This window comes from Euprymna scolopes, chromosome 2, assembly GCF_053919585.1.
Source record: "Euprymna scolopes isolate OS-2025 chromosome 2, ASM5391958v1, whole genome shotgun sequence".
Classification (NCBI taxonomy): domain Eukaryota; kingdom Metazoa; phylum Mollusca; class Cephalopoda; order Sepiida; family Sepiolidae; genus Euprymna; species Euprymna scolopes.
Window position 1 is genome coordinate 152,704,447 of NC_136483.1, and position 14,046 is coordinate 152,718,492.

Consider the following 14,046-nt stretch of genomic DNA (forward strand, 5'->3'; position numbering starts at 1 on the left):
TTTTTATAAGTACTTCGATAGAATATGCTTTTTTATAAATACTTCAATAGAATATGCTTTTTTTATAAGTACTTTGATAGAATATGCTTATTTATAAGTACTTTGATAGAATGTGCTTTTTTATAAGTACTTTGATAGAATGTGCTTTTTTATAAGTACTTTGATAGAATATGCTTTTTTATAAGTACTTTGATAGAATGTGCTTTTTTATAAGTACTTCAATAGAATATGCTTTTTTATAAGTACTTCGATAGAATGTGCTACACTGAACCCACTACACTTATACCACCTAAACAAAAATACCCCCGCTCACACAACTTCCACTCCTTAACTTTAGCAGCTCTTAGATGCGTAAGATTTTTACTCTGGTTGTTTCTTTTTCTCGTACTGCTTGCTTTCGTCACTAGCTCCATGTTTCCTCAACCATACTAACATATATATTATAGCAAACTGGTAATACCTAGTGAGATATTAGTCCTTGGTGAGCTATGCTATCTTCCTCTGAAGGAAGAAGTTTACAGGGAATATAAAATTCACAAGCGGTCCCCAGCCACATGTATATTCTGGTCATAGGAAGATAACATACAGTGTCAACACGATTATGTACTATCATGCAGAAGTGTAATGTGAACAAACATCTTGCTGCTCAACTTCCCATACAGGTTGCCTTCTATGAATCTGCCTTTTATCATACTAATCTCTTAGGCTTCAGTTGCAATATGCATTGTTTGGGATGGATAAAAATTACAAAAAAATATAACTACTATGCAAACGAAAGCTACTCCCACCTCTTATTGACATCTTCAAATTCTATCTTAACACTTTCAAGGGGAGATAATTTTATTATCTTCCTAACGAATGGAAATAAGTTAAGAATAATAGAACATAAGTTACCTGCTTTAATGGTATCCTAATTGGAGAGTGCTTGTGAGATTTTTTTACCCCCCCCCCAAAAAAAAAAGAATCAAGTAATTAATGAGAAGAGATAATTTTCCCTTAATAATTAAGTGGGAAATGGCGGTTAATGATAGACCAGATTAATGACACAGACCTGGGTGCACCCAGTTCGAATCCAGTTCGTTTCACAAAAATAATTTTCAGTTAGGATATTGGCAACCTTCTCATGGCCTTCGATGTCTTTCTAGAAAGAATTCTGATATAAAATATCAAGAAAACCGACAATAAAATCTTTGAATCTAACAATAGAATCTTTTGATCTATGCAATATGATGAATAATTAAATCCGTGTAATTTCCTAACCTAGACTTAATAACAACGTACATAACACATTGCTATTTGATTCTAACTAACCATTCATTTACAAAAACTTTTACTTAATGTTCTTTAGATCAAATAGAAATTTAAATCGATTTTATTGATTACATATTCTATCCAACCCGAATTTCTGTAAGTAGGAGAAAATTCCATTTATGCATCGTATTTTTCATTAACTAATCAGCTTTGTTCATTAACTAGTTGTCTACATTTTCATGACTAGAACATAAGTTACAAGTTTTAAAAGTACCCCAATTGGAGAGTGCTTGTGAGACTTTCGACAATAGGGATAAAAGAAGTTAAATTAAGTTTTTCTTAGTGATACCTTTTTCTTGGCACTCCTTTCCTTTTCACGAAATTCAAAGATGTCGATATCTGATGGCATTTTGTATGGATTCTTTATAGTTATCGTAACAGGTTTGGCATCTTTAGCATCTTTGGCATCATCTATTAAAAAAAACAAAAACAATCAGAACATACATTTTGGAAGTGAGATCAATAAATTTTTATTAAACCTCTTTGGAGATCATTCGCTTTTTATTAATATCCAATTTCAAGTTTTATGATTTTTTTTTTTAAATATAAATACACGAGAAGAATACCTGTCTTGGTATGGGTAAAACCATATTTATAACCTTAATTTTAATTTATTTTGGGGTGTAGCTTCAGGACAACACCACTTTAATGAACAAGTTCACAAAACAATAATGTGTCCATGTTGTCTAGAATATATATTCCATACTTCATAATATTTTCATATACATTTTATTGACATCCCAACACACACTCATCTGAGTGAAATTTTATCATGTAATATAACTCCAAAATTGACGAAGAGCAATTCTTTTCTGTGTTGTTTTGTAGCTTGCTTATGTTAAAAAGAAATCTTTCTGAGAGGGTGCGATTGTTTTTGTAGGGGCAGACTCATTAAACTCTAAAGTTTACAAAACAAGGATGTACTCATGTTACTTACCGTGTTTCATAGAATGTACATTACATAATTCATAATGATACGTTACTTAGTTTAGGAATGAATCATATATACAAGGAGAAATGATAAAATTATCGCCCTAGAAAAAAACGGCATGATTCCATTTCAGTTTTATGAAAACGGTTTTTTTTTTTTTTTTTTTCAGACCATCTACTAGTTGGCCAGTTGTGTACAAATATAGGAGACTTCTATCTTGTCTGAATGATTAACGAGCAAGATCGGAGATACGCTGCTTTCTACCGATCCAAGTTATGACAACAGTACCACTGCCAACAGTCTTAAAATGAAAATCTGGACAGCTCAACACTTGAGGGCATAGCACAATGAAGTTCTGCCAATGGTTATGGTCTTTGGTGAGGTTTCAAGCAGGGTTGCCGAGTCGGAGTCGAAGTCGAAGTCGGAGTTGGGCGTTTCAGTTGGAGTTAAAGTTGGAGTCTGATTTCTAAGAGTACTAGGAATCGGAGTCGAAGTTGGATTCGGAGTCGGAAGTTTTTATCTTACTCCAACTCCTTAAGTCCAATAAATTTATTTTTAATGTGGTTTTTCTGTTTGGTTTTTACCAGTTTTATTAAATTACATTTTCACATCAAACAAGGCACATTGCCACTTTGATGTAGGGGGCTACTATCAGGGAGTTAGGTTGCAGAGGTACTATGTAGGGAGTTTAGCAGCAAGATGTCTGTTTACATTACACTTGAACTTCTGCATGTCAGTACAGTAAGAGAAAAAGGAACCCGGAAGAAAATTCCAAAGTCTAGCAGTTCTGGGAAACAAGCTATTAGAGTAGAGGGTTTTCTTACATCTAGCGATATCTACTTTGTAGGGGTGGGACTTTGCTACTTGTCGAGGGTATTTTCATCTAGGGAGCACAAGAGCTTGTAGTTCATCAGAGCATCTACGATTAAAATACGTGTAAAACAAACAGAGGATGCAACATTTCATCGATGGGACAGGGGCTGAAGCTTAGATGACAGTTCAGGATCTATCAGGTTGGTGAACAGAAGCGTGTGCTCTATCCCAACTATCATCAATAGAACTGAGATAATCTCGTCAGCATCAGACAAAGTCAAACTCTTTGCCAAGAACTTTGCAGCTAATTCTACTCTATGCGATCAAGGCCACCAACCCCCCATATTTCCTCCTGTATTAGAAAACACACTATGCGACTTACAAATATCTGTGCGTGATGTTGCCAAGCAAATCAAAAACCCTGCATTTAAGAATTCAGATGATTGGTCATCTCCCTCTTAGTACATGCCAATAAGTCTCCTGTGTGTCATGAGTAAGTTGCTGGAATCTGTGTTAAATAAATAATTAGTCAACCACCTCAGTAAAACTAACCTTCTTAGGGACATGCAATATGGTTTCAGTTCTGCTAGATCTACAGCAGATATGTTTAGGATTATTTCTCATAGGATTAACGAATCTCTCGATGGAGGCTACCTTTCATGGGCAATTGCTCTTGACATATCAAAGACCTTTGATAGGGTATGGCATAAAGGCCTACTTCACAAGATCTCCAGCTATGGTATAATTGAAAATGTCTTTTCAATTATTAAATCATTTCTCTCTGAAAGATTTATAAGAGTAGTGGTTGATGGGCAGAAATCAGAAGCTCTTAGTATTAATGCTGGCGTCTTCCAAGGGTCCATCCTGGGTCCAACTCTCTTCCTGATCTACATCAATGATCTTCCATATCACATACTTAGATCATTCGTAGACATTTTTGCTGACAAAACTATCATCTATGGCAGCACATCAAAGGCCGTAAGCAACCAAGCTCTTTCTGATTCTCTCTCCTCTGATCTTGATCATGTGATACAATGGAGAAAAAAGTGGCTGGTTACTTTTAATGCATCTAAAACCAAGCTTCTATCTTTACATCATCAACGTTCTGATCCCCATCTGGCATCAATTGAAATGAATGCCTCTCGTCTTGGGGAGGCCTCATGTTTTGACAAGCTTCTGCACTTGACTTTTACTCCTGATCTAAAATGGAATCCATTGCCGGGGTTGCTGGAAAAATAATGGGATCCTTCTGTCAATCCAGTAGATATCTACCTGCTGATGCAATTCTCTACCTATATAAGAGCCAGGTACACCAAGGATGGAGTATTGCTGTCACATCTGGGCAGGAGCTGCTAGGGAGACCTTATCCTGCCCTGACAAAGTTCAGAATAGACTTTGTAGCCTAGTGGGGGATGCTCTTTTCTCTTCCCTGCAACCTCTTTCTCACAGAAGAGACGTTGCGAGCCTGTCTCTGTTTTATTGTTATTTTCATGGCAAGTGCTCATCTGTGCTCTAATCTATAGTTCCCCCCCCTTGCCAAACATTCACGAGAAACACTCGTTTGACTGTAAACACTATCAATAATTTTCCCCACTCTTTTTCTGTGTCTAAACCTAAACGTAGATTCTATGAACAAAGCTTCTTTCTTAGAACTGCCCGCCTGTGGAACTCTCTTTCGCTCACTTGCTTTCCAGCTGACTACAATATGGCCGTGTTCAAGTCCAATGTAAAAAAGTTCTTGAGCAGCTGTTCCCCAATAGTAATCCAATTTACCAAATTCACGCTTCTAACGATTACTATGATATTTTCCTTTTGACCACTGTACACTCTTTAATCTTTATCCTTGAGTGGCCTCTGGGCCTTGATAAGTGATGATTCCTTTGTAAAAAAAAAAATATCAGTGGTTTGCACAACTTAGCAGTTTTTGTATGGTTTTGCATTTATTTTTGGAAATATATTATATTTTGTACTGTACTGTATTTCGGTCTATCAGATCACTGCAAACCCAGTCTGGACAGCTGTTTTCATTTTGGTTATGACGTCACACAGGATCAATGAAAGTTCTGTTGAAGTTAAAGCTTGGGTTTAGATGCATTAAAATTAACCAGCCACTTCTTTCCCCATTGTACCACATGCTCCAGATCAGAGGAGAGAGAATCAGAGAGAACCTGGTCATTTACAGCCTTTGATGTGTTGCCATAGATGGTAATGTTATCAGCATAAATGTCTACGAATGATCTAATACATTTTTTTTTTTACTTTTAAATCACGACTCTATAATAATATATACGAAATCTGGACAAATTAAAATATCATATTTAAGTGTATTTTATGCCCAGGGCAAAGCCAGGCGCCTCCACCTCATCCTGCTCGTAAGTGAGGAAAGAATTCAGGTATAATAAAAAAAAAAGAGATGATCATTTCAAGCTAAATATACAAGCTACAGTAATCACCTACTTTCAAGTCTACATTGTTTTCTTTTTAGCACCTACTTTTTTCAGACTGTTTATATGTAATTGTAAAAAAAAAATATATAATCTCATAATTGAAAAACAAAACTTCTTTCTTAGGACTGTGAAACTCTCTTCCGATTGCCTGCTTTCCAGTTGACTACAGTCTGATTGTCTTCAAGTCCAACATAAACAAGTTCTTGATGAACCGTCCCCCTAATTAATCCAATTTACAAAATTCCCACTACTTATGTTTACTACGCTATAATCACAGTGACTGATGTATACCTATTAACCCTTATCCTTGAGTGGCCTCCGGGCCTTAATAAGTGGTGATTCCTGTGTAAAAAAAAGGTATTTTTATGTCTTTCCGTATATGTGTTGAAATTGATTAAAATACCAAACTTGCAACCAGTTTGGTCCACTTTATGATATCGTAACTTTATTTGTGTGCTATTTTAATTAAAGTAAAAGAATATGGAGCACTGACTAGTCTGTGGTGAATAGAGATGCGAGTTAGACGAACGGCAAAAAGCGACTGGCTTGAATAGCCACCCTTTTTCTTACTCTATTTTGTTGAGATACACCCCCTCCACTTTTCACTTCCGGACCAAATTAGAGTTCTCACTGGAAGGTGTAAAGTTAATTTTCATTGGTTGAAAAATATTGTATTAAACTTTGTATTAAACAAATGAGGAAACAATCAGAAAAAAAAAGAGATCAAACTGTTGGCGTGGTTTTTGCCAATATCTAAAAATGCTATCGTCATCCAAAATAGCTCTAATAAAGGCCAGGGGCCATGACATAAATCTTTCCTTTCCTGCTACTATCAGAAAAACATCACTTTCGTACAGCTTTGCCAGGTGTGCTTTTCCGGATAGTATTCTATTTTGGGACACCAACCAGTTTTCTTGCATGTTTGCATCCGTGGATGTTACCAAGGTAATTTCGTTATCTTTTGCCTAATCGTACTGCAAAACAGGATGTAGACAACTGAGTTCAGCATCCTCGATTACTATAGAGATAACAAGTTTTTTATTTAATGATCATGTATGTGTATGTGTTGCGTGCACGTGTGTGTGGGCGTGTACTCGTGCGTGTATGTGTGTACGTATGTGCGCACAAAAAGGATATACACGTGTATGTATATTATTTCCCTCCTTGCAAGGAAGTCAGACACAAGGTCAGGTGTGGCTTTTAGTAGCTAACTCACTAGGATGTGTGCACTTTGCTCTAAAATCTGCCTGAACAGCTCCGTCTGCATTTCCAGGTAGAGGCGCTTCAGGCAAGTAGCAATAGACTAACCCATTCTCAGAGAGAAGATAGGACCTGGTAGCGTGAACCTCCTACAACTGAACAGAACAGTAACCCAGATTGATTTATATAATAATTTCGTAAAACTTCACTTTAGTGGCCTGAACGAAAAATTGTATACAGGCAATAAATATTATTTGAGTGGAATTGACCACACAACATGGGAAACGAGTGCACTCGGGAGAGTGGAGTGGAGAAATGAAACAATCGCTGGCGTGGAAAAGTTCGAAAGAGAACAGTGCTGATGAACCTAGAGCAGCAAGAATAATGCGTTATAAAAATTAGCCAAACGATAACGTATGCCCAAATTGTGATATGGTGTGTGGTTCTCGAATTAGATTGCTTTCTCATATGAGAACCCATGAATGAAGTCCCTGGAAACCCGTAGACTCGATTCAAGTGACGCCAATAACGATGATGATAATGATAACGATGATGATTTTTTTCCCTTTATTAAACCATAGCCATAAAACTGTTAGCAGTAGACAAAGGCTATTAAGCTAATTAGGGAATGCATAAAACTTCAGGAACATCATGATAGTTAGCTAATACAGAACTCCGTGACAGTAATACATGTTCAGTCATGCAAGTCAAAAGTTTTGTGAGATGATGATGATGATGATGATGATGATGATGATGATGATGATGATGAAACATGCTTCTAGATTCATTTTATAATTGGTTTAAAAAATAGTTTTTGTCTGAGGCAAGAATGTGAATAGGTGTTTTTTTTTTTTTTTTTTTTTTTAAATTTGGGTGTGCTGAATTCAACTTTATGAACAGTTTTGCTCTATCACTTTTGTTTTCTGGCTTTTAAATATTCTCGTGTTAGTATATACAGAGTATATAAGTGCTTATTTCGACAGTTGCAGCAACTTCTTGCAGATAGTACAGGATAGATGAAAAACTTTGACGGAATAAATATACTTATATGACACATCGCACACAATCCATAATACTGCAGACAGTTAAAACTGTGCTGATCTGGTGTATTTTGCCTCCGAGATGTCATGCGAATGGATCCAGAAGAAGTCTCCTATCACTTGTTAACTATCTATATTGTTTCAAGTATTTTATATTTGTGAGATTGTTGGATATTGACCGAGCAATGCTGTAACATGCGCTGCTCGACGATTATTATGATTATTCAATTCAAACGAAAAAGTTTTGTCAGCCAAAATATATTTGAGAATAATCAAAATATCCAGAATAAATATTTATTTACATTAATTTAGGAATGTAACCTTAAAAATGTTATCATAATAATTTAGTTAACAACTTAGAAATAATGACATGTAAAAACATCAGGTGATTACCTTAGTGACGTATACTAATGACGTCATTTTGAAGGGGGAAAGGGTCTTCTTGAGATATATGGAAATTAGTTAGAGTTAGTCAGAGTTGGGAAAGAAAGAGAGAAGGTCAACAGATCGGGATGGCTCCAAGTAGAGGATGTCTGAAATGGCAATAGTCAGAATATCATCAGCATACAAGTTCCAAGAGAATAAAAAGTGGCCAAAAATAAAACCCGATGCTCTGTCGTTCTTGGGGAGAATTTTCATTGCAGCTTTCCGTCAAGACAAGACCCAAGATGGACCAGATATTTTTCCCAATTGGCCAGATATTGAAATCCCAAATAAATGTCATTCGTCCATTGTGTTGTAAAGGTATTTATTTATATCAATGTTTCGTCATGAACTTAAACCGAAACGTAGATTCCATGAACAAAGCTTCTTTCTTAGAACTGCATGCCTGTGGAATTGTCTTCCGTTTTCCTGCTTTCCGGTTGACTACAATATGGTTGTCATCAAGTCTAATGCAAATAAGTTCTTGATGAGCCGTTCCATATAAGTTAACAAATTTACCGAATTTTCATTACTAATGATTACTATGTTGTCCAATTTCTACTGCGCACTCTTTAACCCTTATCCTCGAGTGGCCTCTTGGCCTTGATAATGTAGTGATGCCTGTGTAAACCGCCCCCCCAAAAAAAACTGCGCTTAAATGTACATACACACACACAACTAACTTTAGAAAGACGATCACAACACAAGACTGTCACAGATACACATATATACACTTGCATACTCTCACCACTAGACAATAATAGAAATTCTTAAATATATACTTTATATTTATCCCCCCCATGTTATACAAACACGCACAACATTACACGATGTGTTCTCTATCTGCATAGTTTCTATTAATATAAGAAGGATGAATTCATTCTCTGTAGTCACGTTTTTCGATTAACAGTAATTTGACATCCCCCGGTTTGTTTATAGCTCGGGTAGAGACTGGGGTAAAAAAATAATGTTAAAAACAGTACTCTTCCACGCGAGGCTATAGTAAGCATATGGTTAGAAGTATTGGAAAATTCCATTGGAAGTTCACAAACTAGAGTTATGTGTATGTCACACGAGATTACGTCACGGGAGGATATATGTGGCAGAGAAGCAAGATTGATTCTGTCTTTTGAGTTTATGACGTCAAGGTCATCAAACATCTTTTTCATCTGTATGAGTTTGAATTTCTCAGCGACATTTTACATTTTTCTTGATTATATTTGTTTTTTTTTAAAATTATTTTAGAAATCTTTTCTAAGTTAATTATTCTAAGTCTCTTAGAAATATCTTCATCACAGTTTCACAGCCTAAAAATAGTAATTCACATAGTAAAAAAATAAATCTGTGATGCATATCGCTATTGGGTTATCCCTTTCATAGGGTTGTCGCTATTTGCTCAGGATAAGGACTGTGCTATCGTCGGAATACTATCCGCAGTTTACATAAAACGCCAAAAGTTGCGGAAACACTGAGCCAATCAAATCGCAACAACCAATGTAATTTAAGTTGCAGTTTGTAGTTTGTATTATTCCGTCGGTTATTGACACAGCTGAACTGGAGCTCTACTGCACCCAGGCTGTCCACTTCATACAGACAGTCCACTAGACGATTGAGGTTGAAACTAAGGTATCCTGGTGTTGGTGGATGGTCAGGTATCTTCCAGCCAGATGTCCAATTGTTTTTTGAAAGTGTCGGGGGACATTCTCCTTATATTTCTTATTGTGGCTGGAATACAGTTGAATGATCTTGTACCACTGTAAATGAAGCTGTGTTGGATGAAGGACTTGATCCTCTGTGTAGTCCCGTATGTGGTTTTTATATAGCACAGCCTTCCTCACCGCTGGTGGATTCTTTTTTCTAGTCTTATGTTTGAGACTCTTCCTTTCAAGATTTTCCATATGTAGACGATAATATATAATTTTCCATATGTAGGTGATAATATATCATTCTTTTCGGCGTGAATGCTGTTGCAGTTCCTTCAGCCTCTCCCAGTAATTCATTTGGTCTACTCCGCATATTTTGCCGTTGAATGTTCTCTGGGGTGCTTCGATTTTGCAGATTTCTGTTACTTTTTATGGAGACTACAGCTGACAGCAGTATTCCAGCCTTGGGAGAACATTTATTTGCTATCAATGGTTAACAAACATAATAAAATAATTATATCGATTTGAACAAACATTCATGAAAAAGAAAATAAATTTTAAAAAATTTACTTTATTTAATTAAAAAGTAAATATAATTTAGATTAATACTCAGAATCTTTAGAATAAAAAATATCTCACCTGGTTTGACTTCTGCCACAGTAATTTCTTCATTAGGAACTGGATTGTCATCTAATAAAACCACCGAATCTGTTTTGAAAATAAACAATAAATAATAATGATAGTAATAATAATAATAATGATAATAATAATAATAATAATAATACTTTTTTTCGTATGTGCGTCTGTCACCATACATTGACACATACTGACACAAATAAATGAGAAAGGTCAAGGAGGATGGAAAGACCGAGGAGAGAAAGCATTAGCCAGACCTCTGCTGGATAAGTGCGAAGAGGACTGGGACCTTTGAGAGGCTTTTGCCACCCAAATTCCAGTGAAGATCAATCAATGGTAAGTGGCTGTTGCGATAATGCAAATTCTTTTGCAATGGTTATCGAAATAGGTGGAGAGTACTGGAAATCTGTGGAGACTTGTTGTCACTCAGACTCCAGAGAGCACCACAAGCTGTTCTCAAAGAGAAATCTTTGATGATGGCCTGTGTGACTACTCCTAGTGAGTAAATAATAATAATAATAATAATAATAATAATAATAATAATAATAATATCTATAAGTTCTCTAACCTAACCCCAACCCCATTTCCACATCATCGCCCCCCCCCCCTAAAAAAAGAGCAAGACCAAATAACCAAATATTCAAGAAGGAAAGAAAGACCGATAAACTGACCAGACTTCAGACGAATAACTGCAAAGAGAACTGGATCTTGGGGAGGCTTAGTGCCACTCAAATCCTAGCAAAGACCAATAGTTGCTGCCAACGAGAAGTCAATGGCAAGCAGCTGTTGCAATGATGCAAATTTATTTGCAAATGTTATCGAAAGAGGAGGAGAGTACTGGAAACCTGGGGAGACCTGTTTTCACTCAGCTTCCAGTGAACACCACAGGCTGTTTTCAGGGAAAGATCCCCGAATACCTGTGCGAAAGCTCCTCATAAGCTGCCAATAATAATAATAATAATAATGATAATAATAATGATAATAATAATTGTACTACTACTACTACTACTAATAATAATAATAAATAAAATAATAATAACAATAATAATAAATAATAATAATAATAATAATAATAATAATAACAATAATAATGATAATAATAATAATAATAACAATAATAATAAATAATAATAATAATAATAATAACAATAACAATAATAATAAATAATAATAATAATAATAATAATAATAATGATAACAATAAACAAGTTGATCTTAAATATTGTATAATCAATCCATTATATTATCATTTTCAGTCCCCCACCCCTAATTTCTGGCTCCCATCTTATCTCGCAATTACTTATAACGTCACCAACTAACTTCGGAAGAACCCCCCCCCCCATCCGATTTTGTTTTATATCATAAGTTGCTTAAAACGTGATTAGTTAAAGTTCAGAATAAAATCACGCTTTCTCTTAACGGTTAATTTAAAAAAAAAAAATCTTCTGAACGCTATTAAAAGTTAAATTCTTCACTAGTTTGGAGACGGAAGCGTTGTTGTGATAAGTGATTTTCTCTACTAATTCGCACTTTTTATTTTTAGATTCAAATATTAATAACTACATTTTATTTCAGTATTTAATTTATGTATTTCTGTTGTATTAAATGCTAGCTTTTTTTTTTTTTTTTTTTCTCGTCCATAAATGTTTATTTATCTACCGAGTTGATTGCAAAAATAGATTACCTAATTGTACTCATTTTTAGTTCGTGGGAGGGGAATCTATCACCATACTTTCCCTTAAACATGTCCGTTGGACTTTTATTAAGTACAATACTTAATAGTTTTTTTGTTTTTTTTTAATGGAGAGTAGAAAACGCATTGTGGATGCGTTATCGGCAGCTCCTGTTACTCTCGCTTCTTCTTATTTGTCCCTCAGTCCTCATTTTTTAAATGAGTGATTTTTCTGACAAAGGGAGAAGAAAAAGCTGTTTTCTAGGTTGGCAGTATTTTGCAGAGTTGGTGGAAATTTTCTGTTTCTATGTCTATCCTTGTAGCCATGTCACTAATAAGGGTGCTGGAGGTAAACGTTTTGTCTGGGCTGATGTTATCCGCCTGATAGTCAGGGACCCGAACCTTGGATTAACCACTAAGGAGGCTGTCCTATCAGCAGGTGCAAAGTACTGGGGCTGCTGTATTGCCATTTGGTGAATGGAATCTGGACCATGCAGTAGCTTCTGGTGGGGCCTCTCGATGCCATACTAGTGGGTAATTGTTACGGCTTTACCTTATCATGTGGTACAAAAAAAAAAAAAATTCTTTGTTTCTTTTTCTCTCTTAGTTTCCCCTCTCTGTCCTGCTCTAAGTAAATCTGTCGACCTAGTCCACAAATTCCAAAATTTCATCATGACAAGTTTCAAGAAAAAATACACGATTAAACCCGGTTCTCCAACTTCCAACGTAGACCCCTACTACCATGTCTCCTTCTCCAACATCAGGGGTATACGTTCTAACCTTCCAGAGGTTGAAACCCAATTACAGGAGACTAAACCAGACCTTTTATTTTTAAGTGAAACTGGCATTGGACAGGCTATTTCCCTAGATGAGTTTGCAATTACAGGATACTCTAACTTAACTTCTAAATCTGGCCCCCAAGATCGCCATGGGCATAGAATATGTGCCTATATTAAAGATAGCTTTCCATGTGGGAGGGACATCTCCAGGGAAGATCCTAACTTACCCTATATGTGCTTCTGGGTTGCTTTAGCTCACACTACTGCATTTATATTTACTCTCTATCGCCCCCACAACAGCGGAGTTACTATCTTTCAAAGCATATCTGAGAAAATTGACCAAGTCCTTTCTACTTATCCTTCAGCTAACATTCACGTATGTGGAGACTTCAATGTTCACAACGTCGAATGGTTGACCCACTCAAACAAGACCGCTGATGAGGGGAGGTTCTGTCATGATTTCTCCATTGCCTATGACCTCACTCAGATTGTTCAGGAACCTACCCGTGTGCCCGATAATGACGGCCAGTATGCGAGCCTACTAGACCTTTTTCTCACAACTTGCCCTGAACTATGTTCAGTTTCTGTTCTGTCGCCTCTTGGATCTTCCGACCACTCTGTTGTATCAATTAAGATAAAAATGAAATGTAATAAGTCCCCAGACGTACCTCTTCATCGTACAGTATATCGATACACTAAGGCTGACTGGGATAGCTTCCGTACATTTATATCTGATCTACCTCTGCATTCCATGTTTAAAAAGGATGTGTCCTCTATAGTATTAGACCTAACTGAATGGTTAATTGTAGGTATTGACCATTTCATACCCTCTAAAAAGTTTCAGCAAAAACCTAACAGCCAGCCATGGTTCTCTCCAGAATGTGCTGCTGCCATTGCGCACAGAAATCACTTTTTCCACTGCTTCAAACGTAATAGATGTATGGAAACTAAAGCCGTTTTCAGGACTGCCAGCAACCATTGTAAGAAAGTAATAAGGAACGCAAGAGAGTTGTATGCTCAATCTGTTAGGTCCAAAGTAGCTGAGCAGCGGCTTGGTTCAAGAACTTTGCAGCTAATTCTACCCTTTGCGACTAAGACCGCCAACCCCCAATATTTCCTCCTGTATCAGAAAACACGCTATGTGATATACG

General features: G+C 36.2%; 1 protein-coding gene across 1 annotated transcript in view; it reads right to left on the bottom strand.

Annotated features, from left to right (window-relative positions):
• LOC145297756 (cilia- and flagella-associated protein 100-like) overlaps window positions 1-14,046 on the bottom strand; it is a 96,100-nt gene that overhangs the window by 63,895 nt on the left and 18,159 nt on the right. The window contains exons 3-4 of the mRNA XM_080144000.1: window positions 10,448-10,516; window positions 1,601-1,722 (exon numbers count right to left, since the gene is read on the bottom strand). Of these exons, the coding sequence (XP_080000126.1) occupies window positions 1,601-1,722; window positions 10,448-10,516 (191 nt within the window). The remainder of the gene's footprint in view (window positions 1-1,600; window positions 1,723-10,447; window positions 10,517-14,046) is intronic.